Source organism: Dendropsophus ebraccatus, chromosome 7, assembly GCF_027789765.1.
Source record: "Dendropsophus ebraccatus isolate aDenEbr1 chromosome 7, aDenEbr1.pat, whole genome shotgun sequence".
Taxonomy (NCBI): Eukaryota; Metazoa; Chordata; class Amphibia; order Anura; family Hylidae; genus Dendropsophus; species Dendropsophus ebraccatus.
In genome coordinates, this window is record NC_091460.1 from 49,941,959 (window position 1) to 49,958,894 (window position 16,936).

Sequence of the window (16,936 nt, forward strand, 5' to 3'; positions counted from 1 at the left end):
CATACCTACATTACATTGTGTATATTTTCTTATGCTCTGTTAAAATTCTGTTTTACTGGTTACTTTTTGTATTTTTTTGTCTGTATTTTTTAATCATTTTGAAACTCTGGTAAAATGTAATTAGGCACCTGCTGTATCTTCATGTGTCTATGATGCACTACAAGCTCGGGTGCTCCAGTTGTCTATTCGTACATGTCATAGTGTAATAGTATCATCCTATGACTAAGAGCGGCATGACAGCTTGAAACCCGTCAGAGGTGGAGCCTGTGTATTATGTCTACATGTTCTTAGATTATTATTGCATTTTGCAAATAAATTCTGAAAGTTTTATGCCAGACTGTTAATCTTTCCTTTACTTGAAGACATATAGGGCTACAAAAGATTTACTTACTCAGAACAGTATGTACAGTATGTTTTTTTATCTTCACTTTATATACAAAAGCAAAAAAACTCTGGCTATGTGGCTAAACACAATTCCAAATTCTGAGCATGTTGCCCCGTTCAACAAGCTTCTGATACTATCAGCTTTCTGCACAGGAGATGACATGTAAGTTCATCACACATGACACTAGATGGCAGTATTTAGATGCAGATCTGCTACTTGCATATTCAATCAGGGCCATTAATCACTTTGGCAGTGTCATTTTCTTTATAAGTTTCAGTATAATTCAAAGGCAGCAGATAAACAGGCTTCCCACAGTAGTTTTTTATTTTTAATGTATTAACTAATGCATTCTGTACAATGGTGTACAGCAAGTGTGAGTGCGGGAAGATAAAGCGCTATGGGTGAAGGTTACACAGGTGCACTCAATCACACGGATGTTGGAACAAGTTAAAAAAGCACAAATAGAGATATACTTCCAAGCAGTGAGCAAGGACAAATAAAAGCAAATAAGAGACAAAACATCATTTGTTACTTGGTAAGGCTGAATGGAGTGGATCACTAGGGGCTAACAGGTCAGAGGACATGTACATATGCCATCAGCTCACTTACTTGTCAATGGGCAACCTGGCTAAATGTTTTTGTCAGCCTTACAGAACTCATGCACCTTACTTCAATGTTACAATTCATGCTCTATATAGAACCATATATCATTATGTCCTATTGTAAATGGGTTGGGGTCAGGGGCGGATTAACTTTACCATAGGCCCCGGGCTGCTCACCAAGCCTGGGCCCCCCCACTGCACTGTAACTATGGCGGCACTAGCCTGGTGCTCATAGTACAGGACAGATAATGTCATGATGTCCGGATTTGTGAAAATTTGCCATTAAAAAACTGTGATTTTTTGCAAATCATGGTGGAAGTGTAGCCAGGAGACAGTACACCACTGAAAGTATGTCTTTTTGGGTGGTCATGGGCCCCCCAGGAGCTCAGGGCCCCGGGCTGCCGCCCGAAAAGCCCCTATTATGATCCACTACTGGTTGGGGTATATCCTGGTGGTATACACTAGAGACTGCTGAATGTATTATGAATATTACTATATGTTTTTCCCTTATACTTTTATATATTAATATATTTTCACTTACGCTTTACATTGCAAGGAGAATGTTGGTTTGCAGTGGTTTTCAAGGGGGGTGAAGGTCTCTTTCTGCCATAGGGGAATGGGCGGCGGGGGGGGGTCTTCTCCTGGAGCAGAAAGTGATCTGGTGAAGTGACCCCCAGCCCCCACTCTCTAGTGAATGAAGTGCTGGTCGTGTGCACTGTGCTCCTTTCATGTTGGGGTGCGCTTCAACTCTGTTACAGCAAGCAGCAGTGGTCTCAGTGGTTGGACCCTGACTGATGACTTAGTTGGTCCTTATACTATGGGTCATTTTAAATTGTGGGATAACTTTAATAACAGTAATAACTGACTTTCAATGTTGGGCATATGGTGTACACACCAAAAGAAGGGCATATACACAGCTTCTAAAAAAACATTGGTGCTTAGTCTGATGGGTTCAGCCCAAACATATTTATTTATCATTTCACATCAGGTAGACAAATTAATTGTTTGCTTAAAGGGAATGTAGGATGTGTAAAAAAATGAAGGAGATAAATCAACTAATAAAAGTTATATTTTAGCGCCCACCACGTCTTGGAGTGCTGGTCTCCTTACCTTCCATTGGACTCTACTTAAAGGAAATGTGTCATCATTTTCATGCTGCCTGAACCACATCGAGGCAGTTCCTGCCACCTTGGACCACCCAGTTGACTTGTGGTTCAGCAGCATGAAAGAGATGGCAGGTTCCCTATAAGCAAATACTGTAATTAGTTTCTTATAGTCTGTTAAATGATAAATGCAGATATTGCAAACCATAAAGTGTACCTGTCATTCTAAAAAAATCTTTTCACATGTCATAGAGACAGAACAAAAAAGAGAGAAAGATAGTCCAACAGCACCTAGGAACTGGGTCCAGGAATGGCTTGACCAACAGGTCTGGATGGATGCACACTGGAAGGCCTGCTATACCCCGAAACAGCTGTCTGTGGTTGGGAAATCTTTCCTTTTGGAGAGATTCTTTGGCTTGGCATAAAATCACCAGTCAATGTTCTAAGACTCCTTGATTGAGTGGGACTTGACTTGAAGGGACATCTCTTTGCTCAAGAGCTATTTTGCACATCAGTCTTTTTCAACCAAAATCAGGAGTGGAACTAACAGGGCAAAATTATAATGGAAAAATTTACACAATTTCTGTGTTTTTTTCAACCCACTCCTGGTTTTGGTTGAAAAAAGTCTGATGAAAATACCATGGGTGAACATAGCCATTGGCTGTATCCATGTTTTCCCGGACTCCCTAGAGCTGCATCCAACTTCTTCAGCCACCTAGCAGCCACCGAGCATGCAAACCAGAGCATGCCGCATGCTTGGGTTTGGAAGGACTCGAGAATGATTGAGTTGCGCTCATTTTCAGGGTCTAATTTTATTTCTATTGGGCATCTTGTTTTCTAGCTGTTGCTAAAATGAAAACTCTCTCTATACAAAGCAACAAGTTGATCTGACCATATAGTGAAATGTTAAACAGCTGGCAATAACAGAGTTAACTACACAAAACTGATGGCTCCCTGGGACAGAAGGAACAACAGAAAATACAGGCAATTTCATGTCTAAACACAGAATGATATGTAGTGATAAGTTCCCTTTAACAGATGCCAAAAGAACGCACAAAGCTGGTCGCTGACAAATGTCTCGGCAGCCATTCATTATGTAGCCGTCTACAATGTGCCAGAATGCTACAGTGAGTTCACGCAGATAAAAGCACCCTCATCATCCCGGCGGACGCTGCTGTTTAGAAAATTTGACAATCCAGCTATTACATTTACTTCTGACAGCGTAAGTTTGGATTCGCTTTGAGTTGCTTTATTTTACAGTGATTAAGATCTGATGTTAAAGTGATCCTAATGGAGAGAAGTTCCATAGGCTCCTGCACCCTATGATGAAACCTCCTGTCTACTAGGCTCCATTTATACTGTGATCCTCTTATTTGACACGTCAGTTCTTTCAGGCGGCAGGTTTGGGCACTGCCACCTCTGCACTCCCAATAATTTCCTGTATTCGCCCACTGACATGTTCCTGCAGAACCCATGATAACATTCTGCTTTTGCTGTGAAACGATTGCAACAATTTGCCTTTTGTAAACTGAAATTAGCAAAAATTAGCATCAGAAAGAAGATACAATAATTTATGCAAATTGCTCCAATGGCAATCAGCAAACATTCTAATTGTTTACAATAGAAGCTTCTCAAATTGTTATGTTGTCATCTTATATAGATCAGAGATATACCATCTATTTCTTAAAGAAGAACTCCTGCAGCAAATATCCTGCCTGTGTGGGTCACATTTATTCTTCCTAGAATTACTAAAACATAGCTGCTTTCTTCTAAAAAGAGTGCCACACCTGTCCTCAGGTTGTGTGTGGTATTAGAACTTGTCTCCATTCACATCAAAGAATCTAAGGGTGCCTTTACACAGAGAGATTTATCAGACAGATTTTGGAAGCCAAAGCCAGGAATGGATTTGAAAAGAAGAGAAATCCCAGTCTTTTCTTTATGACCTGTTCTCTGTTTATAGTCCGTTCCTGGCTTTGGCGTCAAAAATCTGTCAAGTAAATCTCTTTGTGTAAAGGCACCCTAAAAAACGGAAAGTGTAACAGCGACCTACAGGTGCAAGCGCTTACCGTATATACCAGGGGCGTAGCTAGGATTCATGGGGCCCCATAGCAAAAAACTGTACGGGGCCCCATGAATCCTGTACGCTTCCTCCCCCCCGCGCCAAACACAGACAATGACGCACATATACACACACAGAGGCACCATTAACATATATACAGATACGCCACTGACATACACACATATATACGCTGTAATGTGATTACACTAGTGCTGATGTATACACCATGAATAGACTGTACACAGGGAAATCATCTCAGTGTAATAAGAAATACTCAACCAGAAATAAAAGAAAATGCAGCAGATATTAATGGTGGGTGCTTTTATTAGAGCTGCTGCAGAACATCTTTGGGAGCAAACCTGTCAATCACTTGAGACACTACTGACATACACAAACACACACATATATATATATATATATATATATATATATATATATATATATATATATGTATATATGTATATAGAGCCACAGATACATACACACACACACACACACATATACACCAGTGTTACAGACTATATATATATATATATATATATATAGCGACAGATACATATACACCAGTGTTACAGACATTGCTGACACACACACACACACACACACACACACACACATATAGCCGCAGATACATACACATACTGACATATAAATAAACACACAGATACATATATACACACACTGACATATACATATACCCACAGATACATATATACACTTACTGACACACATACACAGCACTTACAGCTCCCAGGCTTCCCCCTCCTCCTCCTGTAGTCCTGGCTGATCTTCACATAGGTATTGAGGACCTTTGGGTCATGTGATCCAAAGGTCCTTCATCCCTCTCCTGTGCCGTCTGGCAGGTCCTGCTCCTCTGTTCAGCCCGCTCACCCGGCACTACAGTGAGGAGGCTGAACAGTGTAGTGGGGGTCCCTCTTCCTCTCTGGACCCCTGGGGGAGCGGGGTACCTACCATGAAGGCAGGGCAGGCTTCCTCGGGCCCCCTTCCTGCAGGGGCCCCATAGCAGTCGCCTTCCCTGCCTTCATAGTAGCTACGCCACTGGTATATACTCCCCCCGGTGTACACAAAATAAGAACCTTCTCTATAGATATTCAAAAATGAGGATCCTAGCAAACCATTTGATTAAACAAAGTGTATCATGTCCCAAGGGTGCTATAAAAGGAGATTATTTGGATCCTATCTGCCCAGTTGTCGGCTTAAGGATAGCCCAGGAGAGGCCATTGCCGGTGCGAGAATGCTAGAGTAGGGACCATGTCTCTGAGGAAACCTTAACGTGGTGACATGGTACACTCATGATCAAATAGTTTGCTAAGATCCTCATTTTATTAATATCTACAGAACAGGTTTTTATTGTGTATGCCAGGGGGAGTATTTACGCTAAGCATTTACACCTGTTTTTTTTTTGTTTTGTTTTCACTGTTTTAAAGGGGTACTCCAGCGGGGGGGGGGGGGCACTTTTTTGCTGGGACTGGGGAGGAGGTGGCCAAGGGAAAAGATGTCCACTCACCTCCCCGATCCAGCGGCGGGTCCCGCATCGCGGCGCTCCAGTGCCCGGGCGCTTCCGGGTGTCTGACTTGGGCCCGAGACGTGACGTCTCAGGTGAAACGGATCCCGCCTCCTTCACTGAGCGGACCTGAGACGTCACGTCTCGGGCCCACGTCAGTCACCCGGAAGCGGCCAGGAACCATGCACCGGAGCGCCGCCGTGATGCGGGACCCGCCGCTACAGCAGATCTACAGCAGTTTTGATGGCCCAGATTCGATACCGCAGATATCAATGGAACAAAATCACCGAACACAGCATCAAATCTGCAACATCAAATCTGCTGCAGATCCTGTATGTGTGAACGCACCATTAAGGGTCAGTTCACACGTACAGACTTGCAGCGTAATGTAGTGACAGGAGATTTACGCTGCGAGTCTGTACATGTGAACTGACCGTAAAGGGGAATTATTATCAATAGAACTAAAGTAGTAGATCAGTGGAGGTCTGACCACTAAAAAAACAAATGATCCTAGGTACAGAGGAACAATGGGATCAGTGGGGGTCCCAGAAGTTGTGCCTCCACCAATATATTAGGAATCCCCTAGCCTGTGGATAGGAGGTAACGTTTAATGATGAGAATACCCTTTTAAAGGGGTAGTGCGGCGCTAAAAAATTATTCACAGAATAACACACATTACAAAGTTATACAACTTTGTAATGTATGTTATGTCTGTGAATAGCCCCCTTCCCCGTGTCCCACCACCCCCACCCGTGTACCCGGTGCATTATACATTACCTGATCCGTGTCGAGGGCCGTCCGCCATTTTGTGTCAAACGTCATCTTCGGACGGACGGCCGAATCGCTGCCGCCGTCCCCCCTCCGCCACGTCATAACTGTGCTCAGCCGCGATTGGCTGAGCACAGTTATGCTCAGTCAATCGCAGCTGAGCAGCGATGAGGCGGCCGCGGACGTACACGGCTCTCTATGGGGAGGGAAGAGGTAAACAAATGGCAGACAGCTCTGGCAGTGGCTTATCTCTCAGATAACAAAGGTCAACCATTAAAATTTAGCTGGACCCGACATCAGCATAAATCTACAAGGAGAACAAAACAGACCTGTTGTTGCAAACCTTTGGTGGTCCCCATTACTTATTGTCAGTGGTGGAGCCTGTGTTATCCACCTCCTGCTTTATAATACAGGTATTAGAAAATAAGGTCTGCTTAGAAGAGATCTCTACAAAACTGGAAGCTGCAGTGGATATTGCAAGATTTTTTTTACATGCACTAAACACAAACACCACTAAGGCATACACATATGTGTGACATAACTTCAGAGTAGCTTATGATAGATCACCTTTAATATGTACATATGTATTTTTTCAAATGAGCAATTGTACCAATACATACAAAAAGTATTTCAGTTGCGGGTATCTCCCAGTCTTCTGAATGAAAAATCATTTCTTTTTGTACATACAAACAGTCTATTCCATATCACAAAAGAGGAGAATCCTGTTGTCTTATGGGGTTTGGAAACAACTTGGCAATATGTATAAAGTTCATACTCCAGAGAAAAAAATAGGGATTCAATTGAACCCCACTGAGACACACAAAACACCACCCATCGTTACAAGTGCTCCACCTTCATACGACAGCAAGTGCATAAGTTTCCCTCTGGAATTTTGTCATCCAGTTAAAGGGATTGTCCAGAAAGCTTAACTGACTGCCAATGGGTTGTCTGAAAACCTTTATTGATTGTAGATCATTAATATAACCCACTGTATGAAGTTCTGGGGTCCAGGCATGGCTCCATAAATACAGGTGTGGTCGTTACTGGTACTGCAGCTGTTCACTTGACTGGGCTAAACTGCAGTACAAGACACAGCCACACCTATATGTATGGTGCTGTGCCTGGATAAACAGCATAATTTGTGTTTTATTTTTTAACATGAATGAAAAATTACCTACCAGATTTTACGATATGGTTTATCCAAAAAGGTAAGTATGGTGCACAGCTAAAACTTCAGCCTTAACAAAGCTTTTAGTACAGAACATTAGAAACAAATGACAGACAAAGTTATTTTACAAGAACATGCTTGGCTGTAGCTGATGGGACCCGAATCCATGTTCCTATTCTATCCAAGCGTTTGGGGATGCTTACGGAACCAGCAGTCTTTAGAAGTAATGTATCTCGGCCCTACACAAGGCCTTGTCCATGGCACCTAGGCTGGAATCAATGAAATTATGCAGACAGTCCTGGTGAGTGATTGAACTGAATTCAGACCTGTGTCTAAAGACTAACAATGCAACAACCAGAGAGCATCACATGATTGATCAAGCGAGAGTCATCCATGCTGCCTTCATAACATTCTTATTAATATAGTCTGTTTATAATCCACAGTGCGGTATGAAGTTCCTTCCAACAATCGCCCTATCCAGTCTTTATACATGCCTCGCAGTACTTCTTCTGGTGCTCATGTTGGGGCAGTGGCAGTAGCAGAGATGCTTATGTTGGTGTAGGTATACCTGGATAAAGAAGCCCCAGTGGTCCTGCCATCTTCTTCTCCTACTCCTGGCACCATTCCTCTGCTTTGCACATCTCTTCCTGGACAACAGTTGAAGGTGGCCAAGAACCCAAGCCGAAATCGCTTGTTCATGAAGCAATATATAATGGGATTGACACAAGCGGAGATGTAGGACAGCAGGTGGATAAAAGAGATAGGTGCTCCAGACAAGAGGACTCCTGCAGTGTTGGCATCAAAGGCTCTCCAGGCATTGACACTAAAAATAGGAGTCCAACAGATGAAGAACAGGATGACGATGACAATCAGCATGCGGATGACTCTTTTTTTGGCCATCAAGTTGGCGGCTGAGCTGTTGCTGCGCACCCTTTCGATCTTAGCATTACCGCGGACCAAGGACATCTGACGCATTTCGACTTTATTCTTCTTCTTTGTCTTCTGGAGATAGCAGCCATCTCCATTTTCGAATTGGTTACTGCTTATACTGCTTGTACGTTCTGTACAGAGGAGGCCAAAAAAGGAGGAAACAAGACAATAATGAATAATATTAATACATAGAACAAGTAAATAATGTGTAATATCCAGAAGCACAGACATCCGGGCATCTGCTTGTTGAGTTACCTAACAACGTCTGCGGCACAAACTGAGCGGCATTAATGAGCCTGATGTTTAGTAAGGAACAAAATGACCTACAAAAAACTCTAATGGGATTCAGTGGGTTCATTTGTTTTGGAAATTTGACATCTAAACATGATGGAATTGTTAGCAAAGAACATTATTTCATTTTTTATCACGTCTGATAACTAAGTGGCCATAATGAATAAAATTGTAACATATTACTCACTAATTTCACTGTTTATAAAATTATAACTACTTGTATTTCAGTTTTGTACCCAGTGGGGGTCAGGTCACCTGTTAGATCAGATGCTGTGTCAGAAAGTATTATTTACTGAAAGAGGAGTAGATGCTCGGAACAAGTAGTTGCCATTTCTGTGCCACAGATGGGGAAAAGGGTCCATGTTAGAAAGGGTTTTGTCTACTCAATGCTAGAAAGACGCTGAGTTGGCTGGTGCAGGAGGGAAAATATTCTGTGGTACAAATAATGCAAGAAGTCAAAACTCACACAGTCCCTCTCCTATTCCTTGTCAGAAAGGGGCACTGTTTCTTCATAAGAACTGTTCTTTTTGACTTCTACCGTAACAGCAGTAATAACAGTGTTATAATACTTAGAGGCTACAAAATAAACCCCACTCTATACTTCCGCTCTATTACATAGGTGGAGGCTCACTACTCTCAAACATTGTCCTCCTACACAGGAGATGGGATAACATGGTAAAATTATTACTAGGGATGATCAAACCTCGAACATTCTCGAACCTGCAGCATTTTATTCCCGATGCCTTCCCGATCCGTGGGGAAGGAGGAGACAGCCCGAGTACCTAGGTAATAGGCTGTATCCCGGAATTCTAGGCAGTATTCGGGCTGTCTCCTCCTTCCCCACGGACCGGGAAGGCATCGGGAATCAAATGCTGCAGGTTCGAGAACGTTCGAGTTCGATCGAACCTGTAAAATCCCTAAGTTCGATCATCTCTAATTATTACTACTCTCCAAATGCAAATTTGACTACACTCTATACCTCTTAGTCCCACCAGACCACTGTCAGACTTGGATGGATAAGCCACTCTGGGAAGCCAGTCTCTCACTATCCACTGGTCTTTCACACTCAGGACTAGTGTGCCCACCCTGACCCAGTAGTGGCTTCAATAGGCTCTTAGCAGCTTTACATGTCCAATGTCTCATTTCTCAGTGGCTACATTCAGACCTTGCTCTCCAAGTAGCTCAGTGTATGGCATCAACCTACTAATTTGTCTCACAGCCAATCTCCTTGGCAAAGGTCCACAAAGGTATTGCCACATCTCCTTGCCTCTGTCTACCAGCCACTGGTGCACCTCACCCTGGCTGCACTCACTGGTACTTGCTAATCATGCCGTCAGCAGAACCCTCAGGCACTCCTTATCCAAACATTAAGGTGTGGAATATATATATATATATATATATAATAAAAAATAAAGGTTTGCAAGACGGCACTGTGTAGGCTCAAAGGCTCAGGTGGGTGCACGAACTCAGGTAGCCAGACCCAGACTTCCAAATCCACAACAAGTCAAGCGAGGCGGCACTCCAGTTTAAAGTGAAGAAAAAATGGCTTTATTCACCCATCAATGTGCGACGTTTCGATCTCTCATTGATGCTTGAAAAAGATCTCAATGAGAGATCGAAACGTCGCACATTGATGGGTGAATAAAGCCATTTTTTCTTCACTTTAACCCCTTAAGGACAGAGCCAATATCGATTTTTGCGTTTTCGGTTTTTCCTCCTTGTGCTGCAGAGATCCATGAGATAGGCACTCGTTTACTCCCGGCTGCTGCAGCCGGAAGTAAACGAGTGCCGAGCCGGGGACGGCGCCATCTTGGAGCGGTCCCCGGCCGGCTTCATTTATGGAGATCGCTCCTCCGGGATAACATCCTGGAGGAGCGATCTCCCCATTAGACACCAGGGATGACGCTGCGTCCGGTAATCGGATGCAGCTGTCATGTTTGACTGCTGCATCTGATTACTGTATTAGCGGGCACGGCGATCGGACCGTGCCCGCTAATACCTACGGTCCCGGGCTACACGCGGCACCCGGGACCGCCGCGGTTCAGAGCGGGGTCGCCGCGCGGCCCCGCTCTGAACTCCCTTACCGGCATCAGGGCGTAAATTTACGCCCGATGTCGTTAAGGGGTTAAACTGGAGTGCCGCCTCGCTTGACTTGTTGTTATATATATATATATATATACAGGCATTGCAGTACAGTATTGTTACCTACATTTAACAATATATATATATATATATATATATATATATATGCAAACAGTCTGTTGTAGGCCAGCTCACCTGCCGTGGCATTGCCCTTGGTGCACGGTAAGACCCGGAGCCAGAGTCATAGCATACAAAAAAGGAAAAGTCCAGCACCAAAATGGCAAATCCCATAAAACTTAGTCTTTATTGTAATTCTTCACATCAGGTACAGTGAATAAAAAAGTTTACACGTTTCAGCGCTTCTCGCGCCTTGTTCACAACAAGGCGCGAGAAGCGCTGAAACGTGTAAACTTTTTTATTCACTGTACCTGATGTGAAGAATTACAATAAAGACTAAGTTTTATGGGATTTGCCATTTTGGTGCTGGACTTTTCCTTTTTTGTATATTATATATATATTGTTAAATGTAGGTAACATTACTGTACTGCAATGCCTGCATATACAGCACATACAGGAAAATGGGCCATTTGTATACTAAGGAATGATGGAACCTAACACTGCAATATTGCAAAACATGGTGACTATAAACCACGGAATGGCTCCCTAACCTTTCTGTTTGCCTTTTAGCACAGCGGATTCAGGAATTACACTCACATACAGGTGCATTGCATCAGTTTCTCTTGTTTGATCTTCACATTACCACATTGTGATGCCTGGGACACTCAGCTCACTATGAAGGCCTTATTTACTCATGTGTATTTGCCGTCATATTCTGTGCATACGGAGTTGGGCAGATTCCATAAGAGCATAATGAGGGCACTTATTTTTCCACCCATATTACAACCATAAGACCTACTCTGACCATAGGTCTAATGACCCAAAGCCATCTGCAAACCATCCGCTCTGATCATTAGTCCCATGACTGGGTTGGGGCTTGTGTCCATATTATGCATGTGTGAAACCAGCTCCGTGTCGAATACAGAGACAATGTTAAAGTGACTGTACCACCAGGCCCAGGCTGAAGCACTTGAGGCGGGCCGACTCACCCTTAGTGGAAAGAAACTCCAGCCCCTCCATGACGTGACTCCATTAGAATCAATGGAACCCTATTATATAGGGGCTAGGGTTTCCTCCCACTAAGGGTGGGTAGGCCCGCCTCCAGAGCTTCAGCCTGGGCCTGGTGGTACAGTCACTTTAAATGAGTTATCTAGGAATCCTGTCCTCAGGTTGCGTGTGGTATTATAATTCAGCTACAATTCAGAGTGTGCTGCATTTGATTACGGGAGGCTGCAGAAGTTGGATGCAGCCCTAGGGAGTCTTGGAAAATATGGATACATTGATGCAACCACCAGTAATCAAATGCTGCACGCTCAGATGAACCTGTGCGTGCTTGAGGTTCATTCATCTCTACAGATAAGCAGTGCATATCATATGTGAATCTCCTCATCACCTGGTAAAAAGTTTAAGTAAATGTATAGATACTGTAAAACCAAAGATAAGTAATAAATATGGAGAAAAACATTTCAGATTAGTGAAAAAAGAAAGTGATTAATATAAAAATAACTGATGTAGAGAAGAAACCGTATCCAGTATTATTTCCATTAAAATCCTATTAGAATTTACCAAATACCCAGTGATTCTGTAATCCAGCATAGGAAAAGGTCATGTGCTTCTACTATAGACTGATTACAAATCTCAAGCTTGAAGGCTGTATTATCCTATATCTACACACAGAAGACAACATTATTATGCAGACAGCATTACCTTTCTTCTGATTTGCATCAAATCTGATCCCTCTGTATAATTCCATGGAAATTAAGGCGTACGCAATCGTCATAACAATCCCCGGGACAAGGAAGAGAATTAACAGAAGAAAGATGTACCTAAAATCATAAGAATAAGAAACAGTCACATTGTATCTAAGCAGCTATAACATTATCATTGAATAGTCCTGATGGACATTGCGCACGTCATGTATACTCAATCACAAAAAATCTGTAATAAAATACCGCGAACTTGGGATCAGATGAACTCGAGAATGCTTGAGGTTTGCTCATCTCTCAATCGTAGTTGTTTGTAGATAGTACAAGATATAAAATGGTAATATGTATTTTATTTTCATTTGATAAGTTACAGGTTGCAATTAACCCTCTAAGTAGGCCCAAGGAAGGATTATCCTTCAGCCATGGTTCCCTAGAGGTTTCTTCCACTGTAGGTTTTTGCTCTCATGAGTGCTGGAGGGTTCACTGCGATTAGTACTTGGACACCTATCTGTCTATGTTAAGAAACTTTCTTTTGGGGTTGGTGTTTTGCTTTGCATCCATTATTCTACATCACTAAAAGGACTTTGGTGCTGTTGGACTTTATTTTTTGGTTAAAAATTTTGATCTCCTGGGGTCTGGGGCTTCTCTTTCCGGCTCGTTATTCTTCCTTTCTTACTGAGACTTTGCATAAAATTCATTTCCTGCAGTGAGAGGGGAAGAACAAAGAGCTGAGGAAAGAAGCACTCAAGTGTTAAACTTGCACCAATAGCTAGAATGAACTGGGAAAAGACAAGTGCTTCTCCCAGGTTTATTCTAGCTATTGGTGCAGGTTGAGCACCCAGATCTGGACCGATCAAAACTTTTGATATGCCTCTGACTTTAACTCTATTTAAACGCATAAGATACAAAGTAAACATTCTCAATGTATATTAATTAAATATTGTCAGTAGTTTGCCACATAATCTCTTACCACTTACTGGCCCCAAATTATATAGCTTATTGCCTATGGTCACGACCTATAGTTCAGCTTTAGCTTAGGTCGCACATGCTCAGTTGCAGCATTTGTAGTTATAGGAAGATTAGCTGTTTGTCTGTGAAACAGCAGATGATGGAACTAAGGAGTGAATGTGAGAGGCTCTGCAGTACGGGAGAACAATATGTATTGCACTAAAGTGTGGGGACCTGCCAGCGTAATACAAGTAGAGGCAGACAGCTATGCATGTGATTATGATGGAACCATGTTTACTCTTGCTGTACTGAAAGGAAGCAATTTTGTTTGAGTGCTACATTTTTAGGATATAGCATTAGTGCTACACTGCTGCATTGTGTGTAATGACCTTGTGACCTTCTTTCTAATATTGCACATATATTATCCTTCTGCTGTTGCCTACAGCTGCCAGTGAGATGGCCATGACGGATGAGAATTGTGGGGCTGTGACATTATATTTAGGAACATTAAAATGAAGAACATCATTACCAAACATTGGATTTATTTTTCAGTAAGCATCATATGGTTGAAATGCCACTGACCGCAGGCCAGACTGCAGGAAAACACTAGGATTTTCTGAGCTTCTCCACCCTAAATCATCTAAAGGTGTATATACTGTATAAGGCTGCATTCACACGGTTCGTCATACATACACTGCTCTGCTTGGCACGGCAATAGTTCATAATGTACAACAAAAAAAAAATATATATATATATATATTTTCATTATTTACATATAAATATAGTAACTACATAGTAAAGTGTTCATCTATTAATATTAATAAATGACTATGTAAATAATAAAAAGATTAAAAGCTGATGTATTTTTGACCCATGATTTGTATGTTTATAGAGCAGACAGATATGTTATTGTATAAGCTTACATATCACCCCTCTGATTACAGCAGCCATGCCCAACAATGGTGGCTAAACACACAGTCCTGTACGCTGAGAGCTGTAGAAGATGAATATAGAATGGTATCATCTTACAGATAGCCCTCATCTGCCACTAAAGAAATGGAAGAGTTGGAGGATTGTAGGCTGATGTGACAACATAGGGTAGGTAGGCGAGAATTACCAGCAATTGATTTACCTCCAGGTATCTAGCTGGCCAAGTGGTTTACCAGGTTGGTGGCAACGCAATGTGTCATCATTTCATCTAATAACTTTATCTGTCAGGTTTTTAATAGAAAGTTTTAACAAGCTGACGCTCTGAAAGATATGTATGATTTGAATAATAAGTCGCAACACTACCGTACTTTTAGCTGTAATATTGTATATAATATAACATAATACTGTGTGTATATATAGCAATAATTAAAGGGAAAAAAAGGCCCTACATGATTACCAGTGGCGTAGCTACCATGGAGGCAGGTCACGCAGCTGCTATGTGGCCCGGGCCCCCCGGCAAAGCGTGGCCTGTCTCCATGCTACTGCAACTTTTACAATCGTCCCCCCCCCCCCCCAACTCACTGTCTGAGACCCGCCCGCAGGAACTCTGGCAGAGTGGCTGCCAGCCTCCCCCAGCCCCTGCCCCCTGACCAAGAGCTATCCAAGGAGGAGGTCACTCAGCTTTCCTAGCATCTTGTATAATAGTCAGTATAATGGCAGTCACCCAGCTTTCCTAGCATCTTGTATAGTAGTCACTATAATGGAGGCCACCCAGCTCTCCCTGCATCTTGTATAGTAGTTAGTATAATGGCGGTCACCCAGCATTCCTAGCATCTTGTATAGTAGTGAGTATAATGGCGGTCACCCAGCCTTCCTAGCATCTTGTATAGTAGTCAGTATAATGAAGGTCACTGAGCTTTCCCAGCATCTTGTATCCCCCACTCAGAGCGGCCCCTAAACAACACATACACACAACACACACACTGTCTTAAAGCGACCTGCACCCCATCACCCAGCAGCCCACAGGTGTCTCAGAGCCACCAGTAAGGACTCCAAGCATCCCACTGCCCCTCATCCCCACCCCAGGGCACAATGTCTCAGAGCCGCCGAAGGGGGACAGCACCACTGCGCTGGGCCAGGTGAGTATGTTGGGGGGCCCCCATACAGTTTTCTTCTATGGGGCCCCATGCGGCATTACCAATCATTTACATACTGCAGTGGTCACATCTTATGAATCTGAATTCAATTAGACCAGTACCAACTCGAAATGACTGCTGACCAAGTTGTGTTGCTTTAATTATGTGTTTGCCATATAACTTTGGGACAGCTAGTATCTATTTCTGTCAGCTTTTCTCCCAAGTGACAGAGCTTAGGAACGTCTCTATCCAAACAACATTTTTGTGCTTCCTGTGTAAACATTCAACCAAGGAAAACCCAAAGGAAAACTGAACAGCCGTAGGATGTATCAACTAAATTGTCAGAAGAGGCATTAGGTGTGGTCATGTGACCCTGGCTCAAATGCGAATGAGAATGAAATGACAGTGAAAGAAGAAGTGGAAAAGGCAACTGGAGAACCTGTAGCTCTTTTAACAGTAGGACAGAGAGAGCTTGTTTATCTGGAGAGGCATCAGTGTACTAAAATCCAGAGCAGATTGTCTACCATAGAAGAGGAGATGAGGTGGAGGCCATTATAGGATTTTAATAGGCCAAGCGATCAGTCGAGCAATGGGCAAATGCTCACTGATCTTCTGATCACATGTTAAAAACAGGCTTAAAGGGGTACTCAGGCGGAAACCGTTTTCTTTCAAATCAACTGGTTTCACAAAGTTTTATATATTTGTAATTTATTTCAATTTAAAAATCTTCAGTCTTCCAGTACTTATTAGCTGCTGTATGTCCTACAGGAAGTGGTGTTTTCTTTTCAGTCTGACACAGCTCTCTGCTGCCACCTCTGTCTGAGAGAGGAACTGTCCAGAGTAGTAGCAAATCCCCTTAGGCCGCATTCACATGTTCCATGTACTGCACGAGATACAGTCGTGAAATGCATGTAATGGACTTCGCCCCCGCCCGGGTAGAATCTGTGATAAGATGCTGGGAGTTGTGAAATTGTATTAATATGCGCCGCACTGTAATAAATCAGCCTTGCGGCGCATATGAATACAGTTCCCCTGCTCCCAGCATCTTATCACAGATGCTGCCCGGGCGGGGGAGAAGTCCGTTACATGCATTCCACGTCCGTGCTCCCTGAACAACAAAGAAAGTGTGAATGTGGCCTAAGAAAACCTCTCCTGCTCTGGACAGTTCCTGTCTCGGACAGAGTTG

At 42.9% G+C, this 16,936-nt stretch overlaps 1 protein-coding gene across 1 annotated transcript in view; it reads right to left on the reverse strand.

Moving 5' to 3' along the window:
- Positions 1 to 7,013: 7,013 nt before the first annotated feature.
- Positions 7,014 to 16,936, reverse strand: part of CCKAR (cholecystokinin A receptor) — a 65,899-nt gene continuing 55,976 nt past the window's right edge. Inside the window, exons 4-5 of the mRNA XM_069977494.1 lie at positions 12,738 to 12,856; positions 7,014 to 8,671 (exon numbers count right to left, since the gene is read on the reverse strand). Of these exons, the coding sequence (XP_069833595.1) occupies positions 8,127 to 8,671; positions 12,738 to 12,856 (664 nt within the window). The 3' untranslated portion in view covers positions 7,014 to 8,126. The remainder of the gene's footprint in view (positions 8,672 to 12,737; positions 12,857 to 16,936) is intronic.